Source organism: Hakea prostrata, chromosome 4 (assembly GCF_041222555.1).
Source record: "Hakea prostrata isolate BN-2017 chromosome 4, UWA_Hpros_2, whole genome shotgun sequence".
In the NCBI taxonomy this organism is placed as follows: Eukaryota; Viridiplantae; Streptophyta; class Magnoliopsida; order Proteales; family Proteaceae; genus Hakea; species Hakea prostrata.
The window spans coordinates 41,707,854-41,720,598 of record NC_142603.1 but is presented as its reverse complement, the minus strand read 5'-3'; the positions used below and the strand labels follow the sequence as shown (position 1 = coordinate 41,720,598).

General features: G+C 40.7%; 1 protein-coding gene across 1 annotated transcript; it reads left to right on the top strand.

The window, feature by feature from the left end:
• Positions 1–8,443: 8,443 nt before the first annotated feature.
• On the top strand, positions 8,444–12,167 carry LOC149018916 (cellulose synthase-like protein D5). Its single transcript, XM_089154010.1, is given in 6 exon segments — positions 8,444–8,462; positions 8,549–8,698; positions 8,701–9,072; positions 9,145–9,352; positions 9,506–10,310; positions 10,386–12,167. Coding segments are annotated over 6 exon segments (3,336 nt in total).
• Positions 12,168–12,745: the final 578 nt, after the last annotated feature.

Genomic DNA, 12,745 nt, shown 5'->3' with positions numbered 1-12,745 from the left:
TTTCCCCACCTCTTATGAAAGTCCAAGTGAGACTCTCATGAGATGGAATTATTCAATGGCGTTACACTCGGGACCTCGCTCGGGTAGCCACTGGGAGTTTTCCCCACCTCTTATGAAAGTCCAAGTGAGACTCTCATGAGATGGAATTATTCAATGGCGTTACACTCGGGACCTCGCTCGGGTAGCCACTCGGGAGTTTTCCCCACCTCTTATGAAAGTCCAAGTGAGACTCTCATGAGATGGAATTATTCAATGGCGTTACACTCGGGACCTCGCTCGGGTAGCCACTCGGGAGTTTTCCCCACCTCTTATGAAAGTCCAAGTGAGACTCTCATGAGATGGAATTATTCAATGGGGTTACACTCGGGACCTCGCTCGGGAGCCACTCGGGTTTTCCCCACCTCTTGGTGTGGCTCCGGTGGTTCGCCCCCCCGGGGGCCACCTCTTGAAAATCCAAGTGAGACTCTCATGAGATGGAATTTTTTCCATGAGATACATTTCTCTCCAAGACCTTCATTCGGGACCATATTCAGGACCATTTGTAATAAAGGCTCGGGAGAAATCAAAACATCGTCAACCCTAAGGCATTACGCTAGGGGAGAAGACACACGGGACCAGTAAACAGAGAAGCTTAATGCCTCAGTTTGAATAAAACAACAAGTTAAGTTACTATTCAAAACATTTGGCCACAAGGACCAATATTACAGAAAGCGCAAAGTTGGGCAAAATTCAACATTGTTTATAAAAATTCCAAAAGTTTCTCAAAAACGGAAGCAAGAAAAGGTTGAAGTCTTTCAATTCTCAGGAGGATTCCCAGTTCGGGAAGATTGTCTTCACCAAGCCCGTCGCCACCAGGAGTTTCTTTCTTAAGACGCTCTCCAGAGCCCACCGCTTGATCATCATCAACATAGAGAAAAGGGTCGGGAGGGCTGAAGGGTTCTTGGCATTCAACCCCTTCGGGTACGGCTCTTTCAAGAGTCTCATAAACTCTACCGTCTAGCATTCCGCCTAATTCCTTCGGGTTAGGAATATCTACCCGTCGGAGAACAGCGGTGAAAGCATCATTAAGCCCGAGGCGGTAGGTAGAAGCAGAGAGAGCCACCTGGAGATTCTTGAACTGAGAAGTGCCGAGGTAAGAAGTGATGATCTCTTTCTGGACTGCCTCGGGCACCTCATCGGCACTGACGGGAAGTTTACCAGCTCGGACTTCTTCGCGAAGCTGCATGGCAATAGTCTCCATCTCAACTTTCTCGCGCTTTAACTTCTCCATTTCTTGAAAGGCCTCTTCCAAATTTTCCTTGGCCTCAGAGAGTTCCCCCTTAAGAGCTGCCTTGCTTCGGGATATCTCCTTCAGTTTCAAGCTCCTTTCTTCGTCACATTTCTTCAGAGACCTAACGGTCTTAATAGACTCAGAAAGGTCTGCGGCGGTGCATTCCTGATCTTCCTTCAGCTCTCGAAGCTGATTAATCAAGTGCTCGGAACAAATCATGCACTCGCCCATGTAATGCGCCCCTCCAGAGAAGAACCTGGAGAAAATACGGAATACCATGTTACAGAAATCACTTGGAGAACTATGAAGGACTAAGGACGGAGAATTACCTGTAGGCGTTGGCATAGAATTTGTCATCCGGAAGATCCTTCAGATGCTTTCGGTCCGAAGGGATCATCCCCTCAAGAAGCCAAGACCTGGCAGCGTTAGAGTCCCCCAGCACTGTGTCGGATGAGGTCAAATCCCATCCGGGAACGAAGACAGGGGACTTTTGGGAGTCCTCCTCGGCGGCCTTCTCACTCTCCCGAGGCCTCTTCAATGGCCTGCCCGAGCGGCTTGAAGGAGACGCTTGGGGAATACTTATCTCAGGAGGCCCTCCTCCCAAAGATATACTCTTCCTCGCAGTCTTCTTGCCCGAAGGCTTGGACGAGCCAGGAGCGCCGAGAGCCTAGACGACGGGACCCGTGTCCGTGGCACCACCTTTCTTCACTGGCTTTCGGGCGAAAGCCTCTTTGATATTCCCAGTTGTAAGTGCCCGAAGAGCGTCGATGTCCAATTTGCTAGACACTAAGACAACAAACGAAGAAAGTTAGAAAGTGCGAAGATAAGGAAAATATACAAAATTGAAGAATATCAATGAAGAAGGGGCTCAGAAGAGCAGACGGATACTCAGATAAATATCCGTGAACTGCGGCTGAATCTCCGCCAACTTGGATGATCTTTTCTAAAGCCGCTTCTTCGGCGGCGGATAACTCAATAAGATTATTGAGTTCTTTAAGATCAGACTTAGATTTCTTCACAAAAGAAGTTGGGAATGGCGGCGGGACTGGGGGCTGGCGAGAAGGAAAAGTGATGTCTCCACCCTTTGGTGGAGGTAGGCATAGACCCCGGCAAAATGATGTTGCCTGACCAGTCCACAGCGTTGGTTGCCCGACGAAGAAGAGAGAGCCAACCCCCTTTTAATTGACTCTTAACTTCAAAAAAACGCTGAAGAAGGGGGAATGTTGGTTCGACTCCAACATTATGACAGAAACCTACAAAGCAAGAAACACTTCTCCAACTATTTGGAATAAGGTTGGAGGGAGAAATTCCGTAGTGAACGAGAAGGTCTTCAAAATTTTTCTGAATTGGAAGGCGAAGACCTCCTAAGAAAGCATCGTAATAAAGGGAGAAGGCTCCGTTCGGGGGCTCTCCAACTCGACTAGAGGAAGACGGGAGCTGGAAGAGATAGTTCTTTGGAATTTCGCAGAAATCCCTTAGACGCTGGAGATGATTGGGGTTGAGATCTCCGGGATAGAATTCGGGACCCGAAGACTTGAGATCATAGTCAATGTGAGAGGGTGTCTTGGGTTTGTTCCTTTCTTCGAGAGCTGCCTCTTCGGAAAGCAACTCAGAAAAAATAAAAGGTGGCCAGCGATTGTGGCAATCCTGAGGACGAGAAAGGGGTGGGCGAGGCGAATAATGTCTCTGACTCACTCGGAATTTACCAGGAGATTGATTAATACTATCAACCTCCCGCTCATCCGAAGAATCCGCAGAAAGACCGAGGTTGACTAAGTCCGTTCCTAAATCGGAGCATAGAGGTTCTTGGTCAAGAGGGTCGTCCCTAGCTAAGTCAGCAGTTGCTCTCACAATACGAGAGTCAGAAGAACCTGAGAAAGCATCTTCACTGGAATAATGCATGGATTGGGTTCGGGAAGGCATCTCGGGACTGGAGATCGCGGCAATCGGGACCTCCAGTCGGGAGGGGGCTCGGGCTATTTCCTTGCCTTTTCTTAAATTATCCATAATACGGAAATGACAAAGGAAAGAAATGAAGAAAAGTTAGAGAAAACTTACTGGTTTGAAGATTGGAATAGCGAGTTGGAGAAAGCAAGCAACGTAGTTAGGGGACTTCAGAGGGAGTTTGCAAGCAAAAAATTGAAAATGAGGATTGAACCTCTATTTATAGTGAGGAGGAGGAAGATGAAGAGACACATCCAACGGCTGTGAATCAAGCAAAGCGACGGTTGAGATCTGGCACATGAAAGGTCGCGATCCAACGACCAACAATGAACAGACACAACGGTCGAGATTAAGGGACTCAAGATCTCAATCAAACGGCCCTTGATCGAATAAATCAACGGCTGAGATAACACGACCATTCGCATATCAGAAGCAGCAATAAGTATGAATTAGTACGACGGTTGGGAATTACAAAGGCCTTGGAGAAATAATGGCTCTCATTCAAGACGACGTCTCAAAGTTTCTCCAAGAAGAAAGGAAATTTTCTAAGAAGCCTAGGAGTAACATTCCATACGTTCGAGAAGTCAATCGCACGGAATGGGGGGCTCTGTTGTGGGGAACTAAGGTCCCGAGTCCCCCCCCTCGGGAGAGATGCACCTCCCTCGGGCTGGTGCATCTCTTCCCTCATAAAGGGTCCCGAGTGCCTCACTCGGGACAGATGCACCCCTCTTGGTTGTTTGATTTCTTCCTTGAAGAAGGTCCCGAGGGCCTCATTCGGGAGAGACACCTCCCATGTGGGATGGCTCACCTCATCCCTGAAGAAGGTCCCGAGGGCCTCATTCGGGAGAGACACCTCCCTCTTGGGCAGGTTCATTTATTCGTTGGAGAAGTGCCACACTTGGGAAAAATATATATCTATATCCAACTCTAGCATTTCTCAGAAGACTCTCTTAACTAAGTCAAGAAGAGTTAGTTACACGTAAACACTCAGCATATCTATTCCGAGAATTGGGGAGGTGAGTCAACATAACGGCATTATCAGATGCGACAAAGAAGGAGCCGTTATTCCACTACTCCACTCACTCCTCAACTATCGATCCGAAACTTAAGGAATCGCCGCCTCCAGGTAACTTCTATATAAACCTACCTCCTACATTGAGAAAGGTAACGAGAACTTTCATCTGAGTACTTACTCATTACGTTCTTGAGAACTCTCTCAAGAACCATTATTGTTGCCTAGGCTGACTTAAGCGTCGGAGGCGGTTCCCCGGCCAAAACTAGGCCGGACCGTTCTTGCTTTCTTTGTGTGTGCAGCATCCCAGTTATTCCAACTTGGTTGGAGAGCTCTTAAGGTGGTCATCTGGGTGTTTTTTTTTTCCTCCCATTTTTTGTTTTTTTTTTTCCCCTTAAGCCCCCTCTTTTTTTTTCTTTTTTTTTTTTATTTTTTTTTTCTTTTTTTTAAAACGGTGTTCAATTAGTATTTATACTCACTTGGTAAATACTATTTGAATATCATAGAATCCGACTGAATCCATCCAGAAACCGACATTAAATTATCCAAATCTATCCGAATATAATAGGATATGGATATGGTATTACTACTCTAATCCAACTCTATCGAACCTAGATCTTTTTTATTTGACTTTTCTCTTTGGTTTGTTTTGCCTTAGGCCGTGTCGGCAAGCTCTTCGTTATTTTCTCACCCTTTCCCTTTATTTCCTTTTTGGTAATGAATCTTTATTCATCCAGGAAATATGATAAAAAATACAAGGTAACAAACTTATGAAAGATGAAGATAAGAAAGATGAAATGGTCTTTCCAGGAAGGAATGGAATTCCACTAGAGCAAGTTAGGGTTAGTGACGTTGTGGCACTTCTTGGACCAGCGCTCCCAAGGCAGTTGGAAATCCAAGTGGAGAGGAACTAGAATATGTGGGCCAGCCCAAGACCGATGGAGGTAGCGTGAAATTTAAAATTTATTTGGGATAATTACTATTGTCCCCTATAGTTTGATTTTATTATTCATAAAATCTTGTTCTTTATGAAATTACTGTTGCCCCCTTCCTTTTAACGATGATAAGTAGCCGTTAAATTCGAATATGTAATGTCTAATTTGCCCTTCATTAAAATTATGAAATCAAAAGAGGATGCTACCCCATTTATAAAAATCAGATTAAATGTCTATTTTACCCTAGACTTCATTTATTTTGAATTAATGAAATGGACAAAATCCAAATCAGATTTGGTTTCCCACATTCACTTAACTTCATTTATTTTGAATTAAAGATATGGGCAAAATTTAAATCCGATTTGGTTTCCCGCTTTCACTAAACTTCATTTATTTTGAATTAAAGAAATATGCAAAAATTCAAATCCGATTTGGTTTCCCACCTTCACTAAATTTCATTTTTTTTTAATTCATTTATTTTGAATTAAAGAAATGGGCAAATTCAAATCCAATTTGGTTTCCCACCTTCACCAAACTTCATTTATTTTGAAAATATTTATTGTGGTATTCAGTTTCCAATTTGAATTGAATTTTATTTTCCTTCCTCTTCGGTTTTTATTTGAGTTTTATTCAATCATTTTTTCTTTATTTGGTGGTTTTTTTTTTAAATAAAACGGATTATAGCTACTTATTATTCCATAGTTAATTAAGGGTACTACTATAACTTGACAAAATGGTAAATAAGTAAAAAGATAAGTATAAGGGTATTTTGGGATTGTTTAGAAAATATAAAGATGCCACATCATCAATAAACTAACGGAACTTAACGGTAGGGTGGTAGTAGTAATTGTAGACAAAATTAAAGGTTAGATTAGTAATTTTGATAAGTACAAGGGATACAGTAGTAATAAAATTAAAGTACAGGGGCCAATAGTAATTATCCCAATTTATTTCTATGTTCATTATGTTACTAAATCCTAATTATTTTTTTTTGGTAAACGAAAAAGGGATGCAATAGTGGCGCCCCCCGCTAGGCAATCTTCAAATTTTCGAGTTCGACTTATGCAAGCATTGACCCTGTGAATTACCAATGCAAAACACTGAACCTGTCAGCATAGCCTCACTAGAATCCTAATATAATCCAAAGAAGCCGGTAGTGACCCCTTTCCTCTAAACCTTGGACATAGGAGCTAATAAACCACTTGGGAATGAGTTTGGACCACTAGACCACCACCTCTGGTGATTACTAAATCCTAATTTTAATCCATGTAGAAGTGGTAAATGTAAATACCTAATTTGTGTCAGTTGCCTAGAAGAAAAAAAAAAGGAGAGGAAACTAGCTACAATAATAAAGATATGATCTTGATTCTGCTGCTCTAAGACATGATTCTTACTTTAAAAAAATACGGTAAATATCACGTACCTCCACTCTTAGTTGACCAAATGACACTTGGACCCCATTTTAGCTAAATAATATCACTTGCCTCCTCTCTTAGGTATCATAATTATCAAACACTTCCTCCCTTCTATTAACTTTTTCTTTTAAATTCTATTTTTACCTTTTAAATATTTTTTAAAACCCCAAATTACCCTAAATTGAAAATACTCTCAATTAATATTATTATTAAAACATAAAATAAAGTCAATTATTTTAATAATTAAAACCCTAAATTACCCTCAATTAATTTTTTTATTAAATTTTCAAAATGCTCCTCTGTTCTTTATCTATACATTTCTTTTTTATTAGAAAAGTTTCTACCAATAATAAAAAAAAAAGGTAAATATCACTTACCTCCCCTCTTAGCTGGACAAATATCACTTATACCCCATCTTATTTGGATAATATCACTTACCTCCCCTCTTACCTAACAAATATATCAAACACCTCTCCTCTGTTAACTTTTTTGATTAAATTTAACTTTTACCGTTAAATATTTGTCTAAAACCCCAAACTATCCTTGGCTAAAAATATTTTTTTATTTTAAATTATCGTAATCACACTAGAAATTAAAATATTAAATTACCCTCATTAAAATAATTGTTAATAACCAATCCACCATACTTAAAATCCAAACTATCTTTAATTATTAAAAGTTCAACATACTCTTTTAAAAAAAAAAAAATTTATCAAGCAATTAAAAAAACCCAAAATAGTAGTACGGGTTTAATTTTATCAACATACCCTCTCTTTTTTTAATTGCATTTTTTATTTTACTTGATTGTAATACGTTGTTCTTCTTTTTTTTTTTTTTTTTAATTGTTTGATAAAAATTAAAAAAAAAAAAAGGGTATGTTAGGCTTTTAATGATTTAAGATAATTTAGGTTTTACCTATGGTGTTTTGGGTTTTAATAATTATTTTAATTGAGAATAATTTAGTAGTTTAATTGTTAGGGTGATTACGGTAATTTAAAGTTTAAAATAAAAAAATATTTTTTACCAAGGGTAATTTGGGGTTTTAAAAAAATATTTAACGGTAAAAATTAAATTTAACGGAGAAAATTAACAGAAAAGAGGTGTTTGATATATTTGTTAGGTAAAATGGGGAGGTAAGCGATATTATCTAACTAAGAAGGGGTTTAAGTGCTATTTGTCCAGCTAAGAGGGGAGGAAATATGCATTTAATGATTTAAAGATAATTTAGGGGTTTTCCTGTGGTGTTTTGGGATTAATAATTATTTTAATTGAGGCAATTTAGTATTTTAACTATTAAGGTGAGTTAAGGTTAAATAAATTTTTTGCAGAGGTAATGGGGTTTTAAAAAATATAAGGTAAAAATAAATTACTTGAAGGGATAATTTGGGAGGAGGATTCCACTAAACGGGGTAAAATATTTTTGTCCAGCTAAGAGGAGTTTGGAATTTAATAGAAAAAAAATGTTTAAAATTTTCAGGTTCTTTTCCTTTTTTTTTTCCCGGTAATGTTAGAACTCAACTGAAAAAAGCTGGGGGACATTTGGGGTCTGGAATAAAATTAATTAAGGGGCCAATTGCAATTTTAACAACAAAGGGAGTCAAGATGATTTTGAGATTTTAACAATAATATTACTTGGAGAAATTGAAATTTAAACAAAATATTTTTAATTTAAAGTAGGGTGGAATTAGAAAAATTTAACGGTAAAGTTAGAACTCACTAAGCGGGCATTGATTGTCAGGGTTCTTAAATTTGATTTTTAAATTTTAAATTTATAACTAACTTCCTATTTTGTGGTGGTTGAAACCCTGTAGAACTCTTCTCTTTAACAAAGTAGACCACAGATGATTCTGATGGTTTCTTCCGCTTCATGTCTTTAGGCCATTACGGTGTCTTCGTCTAGAGGAGATGAGCTTTCACGAGTTCAATTTTACAAAATTCCCCTAATTCCCCTCTTGGTAGCAGAGGAAATGAGGATTCAGGCGAGCTTCAAGTGATGAAAATGCAAAAGACGAAGCCCAAGAAGTAAGCTCAGAGTTTGAGTTTGCGAACCATACTGTTCAAATTCCACCAACCCCAGATCACCAAACTATGAACAACTCTCAAACCAGTCTCCATGATCATGATGTCAAAAACCCATAGAAAATAACATCTCATGTGCCATCTTCACGGGAGGATCCAAGTTGGAGACTCGTGGGCAAGTGATAGAATGCTCAAACAATCGTCCTGAAACCATGGCAAGGATATGCGGCATAGAGGGTTGTGACAGTGAAACATTGAAAGTTGAAGGTTGGGTTCCTTGTGATTGTGGTTTCAAAATTTGCTGCAGCTGTTACTTGGACAGCATAGGAAATGGAGGCAATTGCCCAGGATGTAAGGAGCTGTACAGTGATGTGACGGGCTATGATGAAGCTAAATCTGAAGCAGGTGATCAAGTTTGTCCCATACCCTCCATGTTAGATAGAAGGCTTTCAGTGGTTGGAACCGAGTCCAAAGCAGGCGATCGAGCTCGTCCCCGTCCCCGACTCTCCGTCACAGAGAGAAGTCTTTCAGTGTTGGAACCATTCCAAGCTCCAAATTGTCCTGATTTTGATAACAAACGCTGGCTCTTTGAATCAACAACAGGGACATATGGGTATGGAAATGCGGTCTGGCCTAAAGCAGGATTTGGTGGAGGATCTGGGGCTAATGCCTACGACAATCCACTTAATTTTGTAGAAAGAAGAAGGCCGCTGAGCAGGAAGGTTTCAGTTTCGACTGCCATTCTTGGTGCATACAGGTGAGGATAAGAAAATATAGTCTTCCAATTCACTCTTTGTCTCTTTGGTTTCAATTCTTTGTAGAAAGTTTTTCCCAGCTCATACTACATTATTGCTTATGATGCATATATTGATTGCCTCTGTTTCATGATGAATACCATGTTTGTGTACAGGTTTCTTATAGTAATTCGTCTTGTTGCGCTTGGGTTTTTTCTTTCATGGAGAATTAGACATCCCAACCAAGAGGCAATGTGGTTATGGGGACTGTCAGTTACTTGTGAATTTTGGTTTGCCTTTTCATGGCTTCTAGACCAGCTCCCCAAGCTATTTCCTGTAAATAGAGTGAACGACCTTCCTGCTTTGAAGGACTACTTTGAAACCCCAAGTCTTCGGAATCCAAAAGGAAGATCTGATCTTCCAGGGATTGATGTTTTTGTGTCTACAGCAGACCCAGATAAAGAACCTCCACTTGTTACTGCTAACACCATTCTCTCAATCCTTGCTGTCGATTACCCCGTGGAAAAGGTTGCTTGTTATCTATCAGATGATGGAGGGTACCTTCTGACATTTGAAACTCTCGCTGAGGCTGCAACCTTTGCACAGAAATGGGTTCCTTTCTGCAGAAAACACAGTATAGAACCGAGAAGTCCTGAGGCATACTTTGGCCAGAAAGGTGACTTCCTCAAGAACCAAGTCCGTCCGGGTTTTGTCAAGGAGAGAAGAAAGATGAAGAGAGAGTATGATGAGTTCAAAGTGAGGATAAATTCCCTGCCTGATTCAATAAGAAGGCGGTCAGAAGCATATAATGCAGCTGAAGAGATAGCAGCAAAGAGAAGACAGAAGAAAATGGGTGGCAATCTTTCTGAAATAATCAAGGTCGCAAAGGCTACATGGATGTCTGGAGGGGATCACTGGCCAGGAACATGGTCAAATGCAGAGGATGACCATTCAAGAGGGGATCATCAGGGTATAATCCAGGTACTTCTCACCAATTAGTAGTTAAATTCTTGTTTATGAAAGTGCTGTGGTAACTCATTTACTGTTTTCATTTAGGTAATGCTACCTCCACCAAGTTCTGAACCAGTAATGGATTCCAGTGAAGATGGAGAGGGTATAATTAGTATCACTGAAGTGGATATCAGATTACCGATGCTCGTATATGTATCCCGAGAGAAAAGGCCAGGCTATGATCACAACAAGAAAGCAGGGGCTATGAATGCTCTAGTTCGAACAAGTGCAATCATGTCAAATGGCCCATTCATACTCAACCTTGATTGTGACCACTACGTCTACAATTCCTTAGCCCTTAGAGAAGGAATGTGTTTCATGCTAGACAAGGGTGGCGATAGAATCTGCTTTGTACAATTCCCCCAGAGGTTTGAAGGAATTGATCCCAATGATCGTTATGCAAACCATAATACAGTATTCTTTGATGTGAGCATGCGAGCGCTGGATGGGTTGCAGGGTCCGATGTATGTAGGGACTGGATGTATTTTCCGGAGAATGGCTCTTTATGGTTTCAGTCCTCCAAGGGCCACAGAACATCATTGGTGGTTTGGAAGAAGGAAAACAAAGCTGCGGTTGAGAGGAGCACATGAAGTGTCAAGGCAGTATGCAGATGAGATAGTTTTACCAATCAATTGGAAACACAATGATGAGGAAGATGATGGAGACATTGAATCTCTTCTTCATGCAAAGAGGTTTGGAAATTCTATAATACTTGCAGCATCAATTCCTATAGCAGACTATGGAGGAAGGTTGCTTGAAGAATCAAAAGGCAAAGGGAGTGAAGGCCGGCCTTCTGGTTCTCTTGTGGAGCCTCGAGAGCCCTTAAAAGATGTTGCACTTGCAGAGGCAATAAGTGTGATAGCTTGCTATTATGAAGACAAAACAGAGTGGGGCAGAAGGGTGGGTTGGATCTATGGTTCTGTAACAGAAGATGTGGTTACAGGTTTTCGGATGCACAACAAGGGATGGAGATCCGTATACTGCATCACAAAGCCTGATGCATTCAGAGGGACAGCACCTATCAATCTGACTGACCGGCTCCATCAAATCCTCCGGTGGGCAACTGGGTCTGTTGAGATCTTCTTTTCCCTCAACAATGCTCTATTCGCGTCCCGGCGAATGAAAATCTTGCAAAGGGTGGCCTATTTTAGTGTTGGGATATACCCATTCACATCATTCTTCCTTATTATATACTGCTTTCTGCCAGCAATATCCCTCTTCACAGGGCAGTTTATAGTGGAGTCCCTCAATGTGACCTTTCTTATATTCTTGTTTGTGATCACAATCACCTTATGCTTGCTAGCTATCCTTGAGATAAGGTGGTCCGGGATTACTCTTCATGAATGGTGGCGAAACGAACAATTCTGGTTGATTGGTGGATTGAGCGCTTACCCCTTTGCAGTGATACAGGGGCTACTAAAGCTAATTGCAGGAATTGATATCTCATTCACGTTGACATCCAAATCTGCAGCACCTGAGGAAGGAGATGATGGGTTTGCAGATCTATATCTAATCAAGTGGAGCTTCCTGATGGTCCTACCAATTACAATACTGATGGTGAACACTGTTGCAATTGTAATGGGAATGACAAGGGCCTTATACAGCCTATTCCCGCTGTGGAGCAGGCTTCTTGGAGGGGTATTCTTCAGCTTCTGGGTGTTGTGCCATCTGTACCCATTTGCTAAGGGCTTGATGGGTAAAAGAGGGAAAATTCCCACGGCCGTCTATATATGGTGTGTATTGTTGTCAACCATTATTTCCTTGATTTGGGTAGAAATAAGCCCTTTCTCTGGGAGTCAGGAATATATGAACTTCCAGTTCCCTTGATGTCCTTCCACATCTCCTTAGCTGAAAAGGACTTCATAGAGTTTTTGTACATGATCTCTTACACTTCCTGTTTGGAAAATTGCCACAAAATGGTGTTGCTTCAAAGGAATGTCATCTCCTTTATCTGGAAAGCAGGTCAGTAGAGTTTTTGTTTATGATTTCTAACATTTTTACATTTCCAACTTCAGTTTGTCAATAGCTGCAATGAATGAGCTCTCCTATGGCTGGTTATTGCTCTTGAAGTTACTGGTTTGGTCACCATAGGAAAATTTCATTGTTAATGTGTTGAGCAGCACTTCTCTGTTGGAAATTTATGTCAGCACAAGTGCCAAGTTGATAGTGTTTTAGTGGTCAAGCATGGCAGTAAACATATTGTTTCAGCATGCTGCTTGAGTTGAGTATCGACTACCTGATCGATCAATTCCAGAACTACTGATATTAAGAAGTCAGCAACCTAACTAGATGATGAAGTCAGCAACTTGAAAGTGACTTTCAATTGTGAGTTGAAGCAGGTCAGCAATTTCTATGGAAGAACTTGAGCAGTCCTCTTCTACTAGGACTCTCGGGAGGGAGATATC